Source organism: Heterodontus francisci, chromosome 27 (assembly GCF_036365525.1).
Source record: "Heterodontus francisci isolate sHetFra1 chromosome 27, sHetFra1.hap1, whole genome shotgun sequence".
Classification (NCBI taxonomy): domain Eukaryota; kingdom Metazoa; phylum Chordata; class Chondrichthyes; order Heterodontiformes; family Heterodontidae; genus Heterodontus; species Heterodontus francisci.
This window is the reverse complement of record NC_090397.1, coordinates 50132606-50148311: the sequence shown is the minus strand read 5'-3', so window position 1 is coordinate 50148311 and position 15706 is coordinate 50132606. Positions and strand designations below refer to the sequence as shown.

General features: G+C 40.7%; 1 protein-coding gene across 1 annotated transcript in view; it reads right to left on the bottom strand.

Moving 5' to 3' along the window:
• The window catches only part of LOC137384944 (ladderlectin-like), a 226472-nt gene that overhangs the window by 72713 nt on the left and 138053 nt on the right, over nucleotides 1-15706 (bottom strand). The window contains exons 6-8 of the mRNA XM_068059654.1: nucleotides 13550-13690; nucleotides 13355-13463; nucleotides 8500-8636 (exon numbers count right to left, since the gene is read on the bottom strand). Coding sequence (XP_067915755.1) covers nucleotides 8500-8636; nucleotides 13355-13463; nucleotides 13550-13690 — 387 coding nt within the window. The remainder of the gene's footprint in view (nucleotides 1-8499; nucleotides 8637-13354; nucleotides 13464-13549; nucleotides 13691-15706) is intronic.

Genomic DNA, 15706 nt, shown 5'->3' with positions numbered 1-15706 from the left:
TGATTATCAGTGACACTGATTGATGATTAAAAGTGACACAGATTGATGATTATCAGTGAAACAGATTGATGATTAAAAGTGACACCGATTGATGATTATCAGTGACACTGATTGATGATTAAAAGTGACACCGATTGATGATTATCAGTGACACTGATTGATGATTAAAAGTGACACAGATTGATGATTATCAGTGACACTGATTGATGATTAAAAGTGACACAGATTGATGATTATCAGTGAAACAGATTGATGATTATCAGTGACACTGATTGATGATTATCAGTGACACAGATTGATGATTATCAGTGAAACAGATTGATGATTAAAAGTGACACCGATTGATGATTATCAGTGACACTGATTGATGATTAAAAGTGACACAGATTGATGATTATCAGTGAAACAGATTGATGATTAAAAGTGACACCGATTGATGATTATCAGTGACACTGATTGATGATTAAAAGTGACACCGATTGATGATTATCAGTGACACTGATTGATGATTAAAAGTGACACAGATTGATGATTATCAGTGACACTGATTGATGATTAAAAGTGACACAGATTGATGATTATCAGTGAAACAGATTGATGATTATCAGTGACACTGATTGATGATTATCAGTGACACAGATTGATGATTATCAGTGACACTGATTGATGATTAAAAGTGACACAGATTGATGATTATCAGTGAAACAGATTGATGATTAAAAGTGACACCGATTGATGATTATCAGTGACACTGATTGATGATTAAAAGTGACACCGATTGATGATTATCAGTGACACTGATTGATGATTAAAAGTGACACAGATTGATGATTATCAGCGACACTGATTGATGATTAAAAGTGACACAGATTGATGATTATCAGTGAAACAGATTGATGATTATCAGTGACACTGATTGATGATTATCAGTGACACAGATTGATGATTATCAGTGAAACAGATTGATGATTATCAGTGACACTGATTGATGATTAAAAGTGACACATATTGATGATTATCAGTGAAACAGATTGATGATTATCAGTGACACAGATTGATGATTATCAGTGACACTGATTGATGATTAAAAGTGACACAGATTGATGATTATCAGTGAAACAGATTGATGATTATCAGTGACACTGATTGATGATTATCAGTGACACAGATTGATGATTATCAGTGAAACAGATTGATGATTATCAGTGACACTGATTGATGATTAAAAGTGACACAGATTGATGATTATCAGTGACACTGATTGATGATTAAAAGTGACACAGATTGATGATTATCAGTGAAACAGATTGATGATTATCAGTGACACTGATTGATGATTATCAGTGACACAGATTGATGATTATCAGTGACACTGATTGATGATTAAAAGTGACACAGATTGATGATTATCAGTGACACTGATTGATGATTAAAAGTGACACAGATTGATGATTATCAGTGACACTGATTGATGATTAAAAGTGACACAGATTGATGATTATCAGTGAAACAGATTGATGATTATCAGTGACACTGATTGATGATTAAAAGTGACACAGATTGATGATTATCAGTGACACTGATTGATGATTAAAAGTGACACAGATTGATGATTATCAGTGAAACAGATTGATGATTATCAATGACACTGATTGATGATTATCAGTGACACAGATTGATGATTATCAGTGACACTGATTGATGATTAAAAGTGACACAGATTGATGATTATCAGTGACACAGATTGATGATTATCAGTGAAACAGATTGATGATTATCAGTGACACTGATTGATGATTAAAAGTGACACATATTGATGATTATCAGTGACACAGATTGATGATTAAAAGTGACACAGATTGATGATTATCAGTGACACTGATTGATGATTAAAAGTGACACAGATTGATGATTATCAGTGACACTGATTGATGATTAAAAGTGACACAGATTGATGATTATCAGTGAAACAGATTGATGATTATCAGTGACACTGATTGATGATTAAAAGTGACACAGATTGATGATTATCAGTGACACTGATTGATGATTATCAGTGACACTGATTGATGATTAAAAGTGACACAGATTGATGATTATCAGTGACACAGATTGATGATTATCAGTGACACTGATTGATGATTAAAAGTGACACAGATTGATGATTATCAGTGACACAGATTGATGATTATCAGTGACACTGATTGATGATTAAAAGTGACACAGATTGATGATTATCAGTGACACTGATTGATGATTAAAAGTGACACAGATTGATGATTATCAGTGAAACAGATTGATGATTATCAGTGACACTGATTGATGATTAAAAGTGACACAGATTGATGATTATCAGTGACACTGATTGATGATTAAAAGTGACACAGATTGATGATTATCAGTGAAACAGATTGATGATTATCAGTGACACTGATTGATGATTAAAAGTGACACAGATTGATGATTATCAGTGACACTGATTGATGATTAAAAGTGACACAGATTGATGATTATCAGTGAAACAGATTGATGATTATCAGTGACACTGATTGATGATTAAAAGTGACACAGATTGATGATTATCAGTGACACTGATTGATGATTAAAAGTGACACAGATTGATGATTATCAGTGAAACAGATTGATGATTATCAGTGACACTGATTGATGATTAAAAGTGACACAGATTGATGATTATCAGTGACACTGATTGATGATTAAAAGTGACACAGATTGATGATTATCAGTGAAACAGATTGATGATTATCAGTGACACTGATTGATGATTAAAAGTGACACAGATTGATGATTATCAGTGACACTGATTGATGATTAAAAGTGACACAGATTGATGATTATCAGTGACACAGATTGATGATTATCAGTGACACTGATTGATGATTAAAAGTGACACAGATTGATGATTATCAGTGACACAGATTGATGATTATCAGTGACACTGATTGATGATTAAAAGTGACACAGATTGATGATTATCAGTGACACTGATTGATGATTAAAAGTGACACAGATTGATGATTATCAGTGAAACAGATTGATGATTATCAGTGACACTGATTGATGATTCAAAGTGACACAGATTGATGATTATCAGTGACACTGATTGATGATTAAAAGTGACACAGATTGATGATTATCAGTGAAACAGATTGATGATTATCAGTGACACTGATTGATGATTAAAAGTGACACAGATTGATGATTATCAGTGAAACAGATTGATGATTATCAGTGACACTGATTGATGATTAAAAGTGACACAGATTGATGATTATCAGTGACACAGATTGATGATTAAAAGTGACACAGATTGATGATTATCAGTGACACTGATTGATGATTAAAAGTGACACAGATTGATGATTATCAGTGACACTGATTGATGATTAAAAGTGACACAGATTGATGATTATCAGTGAAACAGATTGATGATTATCAGTGACACTGATTGATGATTAAAAGTGACACAGATTGATGATTATCAGTGACACTGATTGATGATTATCAGTGACACTGATTGATGATTAAAAGTGACACAGATTGATGATTATCAGTGACACAGATTGATGATTATCAGTGACACTGATTGATGATTAAAAGTGACACAGATTGATGATTATCAGTGACACAGATTGATGATTATCAGTGACACTGATTGATGATTAAAAGTGACACAGATTGATGATTATCAGTGACACTGATTGATGATTAAAAGTGACACAGATTGATGATTATCAGTGAAACAGATTGATGATTATCAGTGACACTGATTGATGATTAAAAGTGACACAGATTGATGATTATCAGTGAAACAGATTGATGATTATCAGTGACACTGATTGATGATTAAAAGTGACACAGATTGATGATTATCAGTGACACTGATTGATGATTAAAAGTGACACAGATTGATGATTATCAGTGAAACAGATTGATGATTATCAGTGACACTGATTGATGATTAAAAGTGACACAGATTGATGATTATCAGTGACACTGATTGATGATTAAAAGTGACACAGATTGATGATTATCAGTGACACAGATTGATGATTATCAGTGACACTGATTGATGATTAAAAGTGACACAGATTGATGATTATCAGTGACACAGATTGATGATTATCAGTGACACTGATTGATGATTAAAAGTGACACAGATTGATGATTATCAGTGACACTGATTGATGATTAAAAGTGACACAGATTGATGATTATCAGTGAAACAGATTGATGATTATCAGTGACACTGATTGATGATTAAAAGTGACACAGATTGATGATTAAAAGTGACACAGATTGATGATTATCAGTGAAACAGATTGATGATTATCAGTGACACTGATTGATGATTCAAAGTGACACAGATTGATGATTATCAGTGACACTGATTGATGATTAAAAGTGACACAGATTGATGATTATCAGTGAAACAGATTGATGATTATCAGTGACACTGATTGATGATTAAAAGTGACACAGATTGATGATTATCAGTGAAACAGATTGATGATTATCAGTGACACTGATTGATGATTAAAAGTGACACAGATTGATGATTATCAGTGAAACAGATTGATGATTATCAGTGACACTGATTGATGATTCAAAGTGACACAGATTGATGATTATCAGTGAAACAGATTGATGATTATCAGTGACACTGATTGATGATTAAAAGTGACACAGATTGATGATTATCAGTGAAACAGATTGATGATTATCAGTGACACTGATTGATGATTCAAAGTGACACAGATTGATGATTATCAGTGACACTGATTGATGATTAAAAGTGACACAGATTGATGATTATCAGTGAAACAGATTGATGATTATCAGTGACACTGATTGATGATTAAAAGTGACACAGATTGATGATTATCAGTGAAACAGATTGATGATTATCAGTGACACTGATTGATGATTAAAAGTGACACAGATTGATGATTATCAGTGACACTGATTGATGATTATCAGTGACACTGATTGATGATTAAAAGTGACACAGATTGATGATTATCAGTGACACAGATTGATGATTATCAGTGACACTGATTGATGATTAAAAGTGACACAGATTGATGATTATCAGTGACACAGATTGATGATTATCAGTGACACTGATTGATGATTATCAGTGAAACAGATTGATGATTATCAGTGACACTGATTGATGATTAAAAGTGACACAGATTGATGATTATCAGTGACACAGATTGATGATTATCAGTGACACTGATTGATGATTATCAGTGAAACAGATTGATGATTATCAGTGAAACAGATTGATGATTATCAGTGACACTGATTGATGATTATCAGTGAAACAGATTGATGATTAAAAGTGACACTGATTGATGATTATCAGGGACACAGATTGATGATTATCAGGGACACAGATTGATGATTATCAGTGACACTGATTGTTGATTATCAGGGACACAGATTGATGATTATCAGTGAAACAGATTGATGATTATCAGTGACACTGATTGATGATTATCAGTGAAACAGATTGATGATTAAAAGTGACACAGATTGATGATTATCAGGGACACAGATTGATAATTATCAGTGACACTGATTGTTGATTATCAGGGACACAGATTGATGATTATCAGTGAAACAGATTATTGATTATCAGTGACACAGATTGATGATTATCAGTGAAACAGATTGATTATCAGTGGCACAGTTTGATGATTATCATTATAACAGATTGATGATTATTATAGGCACAGTGTGAGGATTATTCGGGACTCCGAGTGCTGATTATTATCGTCACTGATTCATGATTATTTGTTGCACATATTCATGATTATTAGGGGCACAGAGTGATCGTTATTGGTTTCACAGACTGATGATTATTTGGGTCCCAGAATGATGATTATTATGGTCACTGATTCATGATTATTAGGGACACTGTTTCATGATTATTACGAACACAGATTGAGGATTATTAGAAGTGCTGGGAGGGTTGTATCAGTCAAAACATTGTGTTCAATGAGACTGTCGCTGCTGACCTGTGTCATCATGAGGGTTGATTTGAACCTGTGGCGAGGACCAGGAATGTGTGTTTGGGTGGGTGTGGTGAGAGCGTTGAGGGGAGGGCTGGCATTTGGCAGACCTTGTGTCAGTGCCAACTTGATGCACCTGTGACCATTTTATTTCCCAGGCCTCATTAATTCCTGCATCCAGTGACACCACTCTTCACAGTCAGAATGGAGACAGTTGGGTAATTCCCATGACAATCCCACCTGGAAACTGCTGTAAGGGACTGGGATTGATTTTACACACAACATGGATTTGTAAATATCCTCCACTCATCTTATTTTGCTGGAGATTAATCCTGCCTTTATTGGGTGATGTTGCTACAGTTTTACTGATGGCTTCTGTTTGCTGTAGTTTGTAGGGATTCTTTATGCAAAGAATCAGTGGACTGTTCGCTGCAGTGTTGTTTAAATAGACTCTGTTTGCTGAGTAAATAGACTTTGTTTATTGTAAAGTAGACTGTTTGCTGTGAATCCCATTGTAAGTCCCAACCCCTCCTCAAACTGCTGGCAAAGCGTAACTCATTGGCTGACACAATGGTGACAATAGTCACTCTGCTCATCAATATCTGAAGAATCAGGCAACCCGCCCATGTGACCTGCACAATCTGGCACTTTCTCCGACTCGACTGAAAGCAGGGAGGGACCTCTTAAAGCAAGCTTGCATCGTTATTTGTAATTTTTGTTTACAATTCTGTAAAACTTGCTGACGGCAGCACTGGGTATTAGAGCAGCTTCCTGCTTTTCTCATGTTGGCCTCTTTGTTCACCAATATCACTGGCTCATGTCCTAATGGCCACATTTGGACAGTCAATCCCACCCTGCATGTGCGGAAAGCCAGCCCCTGCTGCAAAGACACGAGCTCTGTCCTGGTGACTGCTGAGCTCAGTGGGGAAGGTGCTGTTCGGCCCTGGTAAAGAGAGTGTCAGTCACCTGCTTAATACAGCTGTGAACTGCAGACTGGGAGAGTGACTGATGTCCCCTCCAGCAGTGTGAAAGTTCAGGTCTGTGCTGACTTTGATGATCTATCTCATCCCTTTAAGGTTTGTCTCTTTAAACACCAGATGTTGGAAGTTAATTTTACAATAGGAGGACAGCAGCATAGTGGCAATGTTAGTGGACTATATTACCATTCCTTCACTGTCACTGGGTCAAAATCCTGAAACTCCCACCTGAACAACACACTGGGTGTATCTCCACCACATGGACTGCTTTGCTTCCAGGCAGCTCACCACTACCACCACCTTTCCAAGGGAAATTAGGGATGGACCATAAATTCTGGCCTTGTTTGCAATCCTCTCCTCCCATGAATGAATAAAAAAAGTCTGTGTCACCTTCTCCCCAATGCAGTATTGAGTGAAGAGGTGGGTAGGAAGCTACCGTGGGACAGGAAGACTGTGATAAACTAGACTCACACAGCAGCAAACACACAGCTCAAGATGCAATTACATTTATTATTGACTAAGAGACTAAGTCAATCCTGTCAACACAGGCAGTGACTGCAGCTACAAACAAATCGAGAAACTGAATCCACTCCTGGAAAGGATCTGTGGAGCATCACCAGGCTCTTCTAAGCGCACTGCAGTTTGTAGGAGCAAACAAAAGGCAATTTGCGATTACAGGACAAGTCATTCCAAACGCTTTTTATCTTTGAAGCTGGAGAAAAAAAATTGAATCCATCAGTGAGTCAGGCAGCCATTTGTCTAATTATTTCATCCTTTCCATTGTGAGAGAGTCAGTGTCTGTGATTCATTAACTTTATCCTGTCTCTTGACTCATGAGTTCACCTTGTAAATAAAGTGAGGCACTTCCTATTGTGATCTTGTGTGCAACCAGTCAATGTCTGTCACTGAAATCTGGAAACCTTACAATATTCAGTGGGGGTTTGGACAGTTCCTGAGTGAAGATGCTGAGCTCACCCTGGGCTGGATTTCCCCATGTGGGAGGGACAGCAAAGCCTCACCCCCAGGGTTAAACAGTCCCCTTCACCACTGCATGGACTTCACATGATTGGAGCAAAGTCTGATTGGAGTTAGAATGGCTGTCTGGATTATATCATCTTTAATCTGGGAATTAAATCCTCTGTGGAAAGTGGGAGGGGGTGTTTGGTGCATCAGGAAAGTGAGGGCTGGATACGGGAAGGTTGAACATTTTTCTGGGAATGTTGTGTAAAGACAGAGTGGAGTCCTACCCACTGGGAGCATGGCTACAGCCTGGGACATGTCAGAATCAGCTCATGAAATGTGGGGCAGTTAGAAGGCTGGTCTCGGTTTAACCTTGTCACTACAGAATCCACAGAGTTGGACAATTCAACAGAGGAAGAACCTGCAGTGTTACACAGTGTACATTCCTGTAACTGCAGAATTACACCCAGTCTAGATTCCTCTAACTGCAGTGTAAGGTTTAGAGCATTTTCAGAACTTACCTTTGAATAACTTTGTAATATTTTTTCAGTAAGGCTAAATGTAATGTCAAGTCTGGATTGCAAAGCATGATGGCCCTCGTCACTGAAATATGTCAAAATGTCATGTTGAGAGAGGTGTGGGTGGAACTGCATGTAGCCTAAATGAAAAGGGGAAGTTGTGCAGCTGGAGTGATGGGGGGGTGGGGTTGGGGGGCACATTGTGGGGGCAATGAACTGTGACATATTTTAAGTTTGTGAAAAATAAGGACAGCTAAACCAATACGACAAATGATATGCTATGTATATTAAGGCGGTCATGTGTCACCTTTGGCTTGTTTCCGTCAGTTCCTGCAGCCATACCGGTGCTAAATGTAGTGTTCTGCACTCCTTTGGACCCCACCAGGAAGGCCAAGAGGGGGGTTTTTAACGCTTGGGCAACTCACAACCTCCATACATCTGCCCAGGCATGCACCATGGAGAGGTCACTCCATAGTCGCCTCACAGCGAGCAAATCAACACGGAAGGCAGCAGTTACAGGTTATAAGTCCAGCTCAATTGGCGTCGAGATTGGGCGCCACGGGTTGCCTTTGTCGGTGGGAGAGGTCATCGCATCTCACTGGACAGTTACATCGCGCCTCAAAACGGGCAGCCCCCGGTCAGTAAGGTTCTGTCCTGCCACAGTCCACCTGCTTCAATGGGTGCTTGGAGCTCAGGGTCATTGCCTGACAAGTGGACTGCAACACTGCACCAAACAGCACAACCAATAAAGGAAAGAAGGTACCAGCCCTTCGTTTTGCAAGCTGGAACGTCAGAACTATGTGTCCTGACCTGTCAGAAGACCTTACACAAACCAACGATTCTCGGAAGACCACCATCATTAACAACGAGCTCAGTAGACTCAATGTAGACATTGCAGCACCTCAGGAGACACGCCTCCCTGCGAGCGGATCTCTAAAAGAGCAAGACGACACCTTCTTCTGGCAGGGTGGGGATCCTGAAGAACCAAGACAGCATGGAGTGGGCTTCGCCATCAGAAACTCTTTGCTTAGCATGATAGAGCCACCCTCAAATGGCTTGGAACGCATACTGTCCATCCGACTGTTCACCGCCTCTGGTCTAGTACACCTACTCAGCATCTATGCTCCAACACTCTGCTCCCTACCTGCAGCTAAAGACCAGTTCTATGAGGAACCCCATAAGATCATTAGTAGCATCCCCAACACCTGTTCCTGCTGGGGGACTTCAATGCCAGGGTTGGGGCCGACCATGACTCATGGCCCTCCTGCCTTGGGCGCTTTGGCACTGGTAGGATGAATGAGAATGGTCAGAGATTGCTTGAGTTATGTACCTATCATAACCTCTATCACCAACTCATTCTTTCACACTAAACCCTGTCACCAGGTTTCTTGGAGGCACCCAAGATCACATCGTTGGCACCAGCTGGACCTCATCGTGACAAGGCGAGTCTCTCTAAACAGCATTCAAATCACACGCAGCTTCCACAGTGCGGACTGTGACACTGACCACTCCCTGGTGTGCAGCAAGGTTAGCCTCAAACCAAAGAAGCTGCATCACTCCAAGCATCAACACCAGCAGAATTTCTCATCCACAGTAGTTACGTACGTTTCTAAATTCACTCGAGAAAGCCCTTCAAAACACTCCCACAGGGGATGCAGAGACCAAGTGGGCCCACATCAGAGACATCATCTATGACTCAGCAATGACCACCTATGGCAAACGTGTGAAGCAGAATGCAGACTGGTTTCAATCTCACATTGAAGAGCTGGAACCTGTCATAACCGCCAAGCGCATTGCACTGCTGAACTACAAGAAAGACCCCAGTGAGTTAACATCCGTAGCACTTAAAGCAGCCAGAAGCACTGCACAAAGAACAGTCAGGCACTGCGCAAATGACTACTGACAACACCTATGCAGTCATATTCAGCTGGCCTCAGACACCGGAAACATCAGAGGAATGTATGATGGTATTGAGAGGGCTTTTGGGCCAACCATCATGAAGATTGCCCCCCTCAAATCTAAATCGGGGACACAATCACTGACCAACGCAAGCAAATGGACCACTCGGCGGAACAGTACCTAGAACTGTACTCCAGGGAAAATGTTGTCACTGAGACCACCCTCAATGCAGCCCAGTCTTTGCCAGTCATGGATGAGCTGGACGTACAGCCAACAAAATCGGAACTCAGTGATGCCAAAGCCCCTGGAAAGGACGGCATTACCCCTGATATCATCAAGAGTGCCAAGCCTGCTATATTTTCAGCACTGTACAAACTGCTTTGCCTGTGCTGGGACGAGGGAGCAGTACCACAGGACATGCACGATGCCAATATCACCCTCTATAAGAACAAGGGTGACCGCGGTGACTGCAACAACTACCGTGGAATCTCCCTGCACAGCATAGTGGGGAAAGTCTTCGCTCAAGTCGCTTTAAACAGGCTCCAGAAGCTGGCTGAGCGTGTCTACCCTGAGGCACAGTGTGGCTTTCGAACAGAGAGATCCACCATTGACATGCTGTTCTCCCTTCAACAGCTACAGGAGAAATGCCACAAACAGATGCTCCTCTACATTGCTTTCATTGATCTCACCAAAGCCTTTGACCTTGTCAGCAGACGTGGTCTCTTCAGACTACTAGAAAAGATTGGATGCCCACCAAAGCTACTAAGTATCATCACCTCATTCCATGACATGAAAGGCACAATTCATCATAGCGGCGCCTCATCAGACCCCTTTCCAATCCCGAGTGGCATGAAACAGGTCTGTGTTCTCGCACCTACACTTTTTGGGATCTTCTTCTCCCTGCTGCTCTCACATGCGTTAAAGTCTTCAAAAGAAGAGATTTTCCTCCACAAAAGATCAGATGGCAGGTTGTTCAACCTTGCCCATCTAAGAGCGAAGACCAAAGTACGGAAAGTCCTGATCAGGGAACTCCTCTTTGCTGACGCTGCATTAACATCTCACACTGAAGAGTGTATGCAGAGACTCATCGACAGGTTTGCGGCTGCCTGCACCGAATTTGGCCTCACCATCAGCCTCAAGAAAATGAACATCATGGGACAGGATGTCACAAATGCTCCATTCATCAATATCGGAGACCACACTCTGGAAGCGGTTCAAGAGTTCACCTACCTAGGCTCAACTATCACCAGTAACCTGTCTCTCGATGCAGAAATCAACAAGCGCATGGGAAAGGCTTCCACTGCTATGTCCAGACTGGCCAAGAGAGTGTGGGAAAATGGCGCACTGACACGGAACACAAAAGTCCGAGTGTTTCAAGCCTGTGTCCTCAGTACCTTGCTCTATGGCAGCGAGGCCTCGACAACGTACGTCAGCCAAGAGCGACGTCTCAATTCATTCCATCTTCGCTGCCTCCAGAGGATCCTTGGCATCAGGTGGCAGGACCGTATCTCCAACATTAAAGTCCTCGAGGCAGCCAACATCACCAGAATATACACCCTACTGAGTCATTGGCGCCTCAGATGGCTTGGCAATGTGAGCCGCATGGAAGATGGCAGGATCCCCAAGGACACATTGTACAGCAAGCTCGTCACTGGTATCAGACGCACCGGCCGTCCTTGTCTCCACTTTCAAGACGTCTGCAAACGCGACATGAAGTCCTGTGACATCGATCACAAGTCATGGGAGTCAGTTGCCAGCGATCGCCAGAGCTGGCAGGCAACCATACAGGCGGGGCTAAAGCATGGCGAGTCGAAGAGACTTAGCAGTTGGCAGTAAAAAAGTCAGAAGCGCAAGGAGAGAGCCAACTGTGTAACAGCCCCGACAACCAATTTTATCTGCAGCACCTGTGGAAGAGTCTGTCACTCTCGAATTGGCCTTTATAATCACTTCAGGCGCTGCTTCACAAACCACTGACCACCTCCAGGCGCTTACCCATTGTCTCGAGACAAGGAGGCCAAAGAAGATATTGAAGTCTGTTTGAGCTAATGCTTGCTTTATTCTGAAATGGTTTTTCGAGGCTAGACTCGGTTTAAACCTTTTTGCAAGAACAATGAGAGAGATGAGTTGAAGAACCCAGCATTCCTTGCAGGGGACAAGATGAGATAATTGTGAAATACAGACTTGCAAAGACAATTGGTATCAGCAAGAATGTGACCTTTAGGATCCTTGCTAAAAGAGAAAGAAAGAAACAGGAAAATCTGTAAAGTGTTTAGATTGAACCATGAGCTAACAGGGGTCTAACAATGATGGCAACCTGGACCAATTAGGATACTTGGAAAGGTTCATAAACTAAGTGGTAAAATCCTAGCACCCCAAGAAGGATAAAAGAAAAGGGATTATGGGACATGGTTGGCACACTTCGAAAGAGGAGAGACTACAGTCAAATGAACACAACAAAAGGAGAGAGAAGTCTGTGACCCAGCAAGCTCAGAAGCATGAACTGGTGCTGGGTGCTGCTGCATACCTATTGCCAATGTTGAGTATTAACTTTGTATATCTTAGTTAAGCCAAATAAACTCTGACTTGACCAAAGAACTTGAGTCTGTACCTTGTAGGTCCACCTTTGTCAAGAATCCCAAAGTGATGTTGGTTGGGTATGCTCTGTCTCACCTTTATTCAACAACATGTACCTGAAAACTTACAGCAGAATTACACTCAGTGTACGTCCCTCTAACTGCAGCATTACACCCAGTGTATGTTCCTCATCTACAATGTGTGACCCATGTACTTTCCTCCATTAAATCACTTTAGCTGGAAATTTGGTGCAAAAGGGGCAGGAAGTGCAGCCCTGTCAATGTCTAAAACAGAGGCAGCTAGAATCTCATCCATTGATTTATCTATTTGCCTGCAATTATTCTCCAATAGGACATTATTCCGATTGGACTTAGCAGCAACTTACTGTCAAGCATATGCACACAGTCCTCCTTTCCGTTATAATTATTAGGTTCACCTCGATTCCATTTTGTAAAACCTGATGAAGATCCATCAGTCCAAAAGAAAGTCCCATCCTATGGAAATAGAAATATACATTTTTAAATGGTATAAATTTTATGTTAGCATAAACAATGTGATTTAACAATTCAAGCAACTTTACCTTGTACATGTCATTGAAACCGATCCAAGTCAATGGAAGGTGTTGCTGTGTTGTACGCATCACCTGTGCAATAAAGTCATTCTGTTCCTGCCAGTGTGTGGAGGCAAGACGGCCACTTGGAGCCAGTGCTCGGCAATACAGCTTCAAATAAAAATAAAACAGACCATTTGTTGTTTATCACCTTTGTTACATTGGAACAACTCAACTGAATATGTTCAATGTAAAATGTTTAATATTGAAACTTTGTTCTTTGCTGAATGTGAACAATAAAAAAAAAACAGACAACTTCCTGCTCTGTGTCCATGAGATCCTGATATGGACTGACTCCAAACTTCAGTGAATTGTGGAACACAGACACTGCTTACTTGGAACCAATGTCACAGGGGCTTCAAACCATCAGATTGTAATTGCTGCAGCTTCTGTGTATCAGCTGACATTGGGCTGGGTTTGTGCTTGAATGTTCTGTGGGTCATTTGGTGTTTCTCCTGTTCTCCCTAACTATCCATACAGTTACTGTCAATACAGGTGTCAGTTACTGCAGTCCATGTCACTGCAAAGTGATCACACCCACATGAGCAGATTTATCACAATATACCACTGCTACTATTTAGGTGTGTGTATCCAGTTTAGTGTCATTTCGATGGAATTGCTATCTGGAGATCATGTGGCTTGATATCAGGTACAGAGGAAGTTAACAAGTTGCTGCTGTGGGAAGTAAAAAGTTACATAATGAACTGCCCTGTTTAGATCGCGATGTGTAAATAGTGAGTGGACATTAGGGATTGATTTCAAATTAAAAGGGAATGCGAAAAGCATAAAGTAATTCTGATGGGTAATGTTAATCAACTAAAATCATCCGAGAGCACCATGTCAAGTTCTACATGTGTGCTGATGACACCATCACCTCTCTCGATCACTCCACTGCCCTCTAATTAGTCTTTGTTTGTCCAACACGCTGTATTGGATGAGCAGAAATTTCCTCCAATTGGGAAGACCGAAGCCATTGTCTTCAGTCACAACCATTCCCTAGCTTTTAACTCCATCCCTGTCCATGGCCCTGTCTGAGGCAGAACCGGACTGTTCATAACCCTGGCATCCAAGTTGACCTTGATTAACATCACCCATCTCCAACCTTGCCTCTGCTCATCATCTGCTGAAACCTGCATCCCTGCCTTTGTTACCACTAAACTGACTATTCCAATTCTTTCCTGGCTGGCTTTACCCCCTCTGTAAATCTGAACCCAGCTAAAATATTGCTGCCTATATCTGCATTCATACTCAGCCCTGTTCACCCAGGATAGCATTGGAATAGTCAAATCGAGAGGCAAAGACATGGATGAGGCTTTTAGTAGAAGATAGGCTAAGACATGTAATTTTCCCAGAAACTGTTATGGGGGACTGAGTGACTGAGCATTTGGACAAATATGATCTGATCAGAAAAAACTAGCAAGGATTTATGAAGGGTAAATCATGTCTAATGCATCTGGTTGAATTTGAGGTGGTAACATGGTATTAAGGAATTGACTATGAATGTTATTTATATGGACTTGGAGAAGGCATTTAATAAATTTCCATATAAGACACAGTTAACAAAATTAAGAGCTCATGGAATTGGAAGCAACCTTTTGATTTGGATAGGGAATTGGTTTGCAGATAGGGATAATGGTATGTACTCAAATTGGCAGAACGTGACTAGTGATGTTCCTCAGGGATCTGCACTGAAGCCTCAGCTTTACTAGATTTATAAATAACTTGGATAAAGAAATAGAGTGCTATATATCTAAAATAAAAGCAAAATACTGCGGATGCTGGAAATCTGAAATAAAAACAAGAAATGCTGGAACCACTCAGCAGGTCTGGCAGCATCTGTGGAAAGAGAAGCAGAGTTAACGTTTCGGGGTTCTGATGAAGGGTCACTGACCTGGAAACGTCAACTCTGCTTCTCTTTCCACAGATGCTGCCAGACCTGCTGAGTGGTTCCAGCATTTCTTGTTTTTATTGCTGTCTATCTAAGTTTGCTGATGACACTAAGTAGGTTGCAGAGTAAACAGTGTCGATGGAAGCAGAAAGTTATAATGGACATTGGTAGATTAAGTGAGTGGGCAAATGTGGTAGATGGAGTTCAATGTGGAGAAGTAGGAAGTGATTCACTTTGGA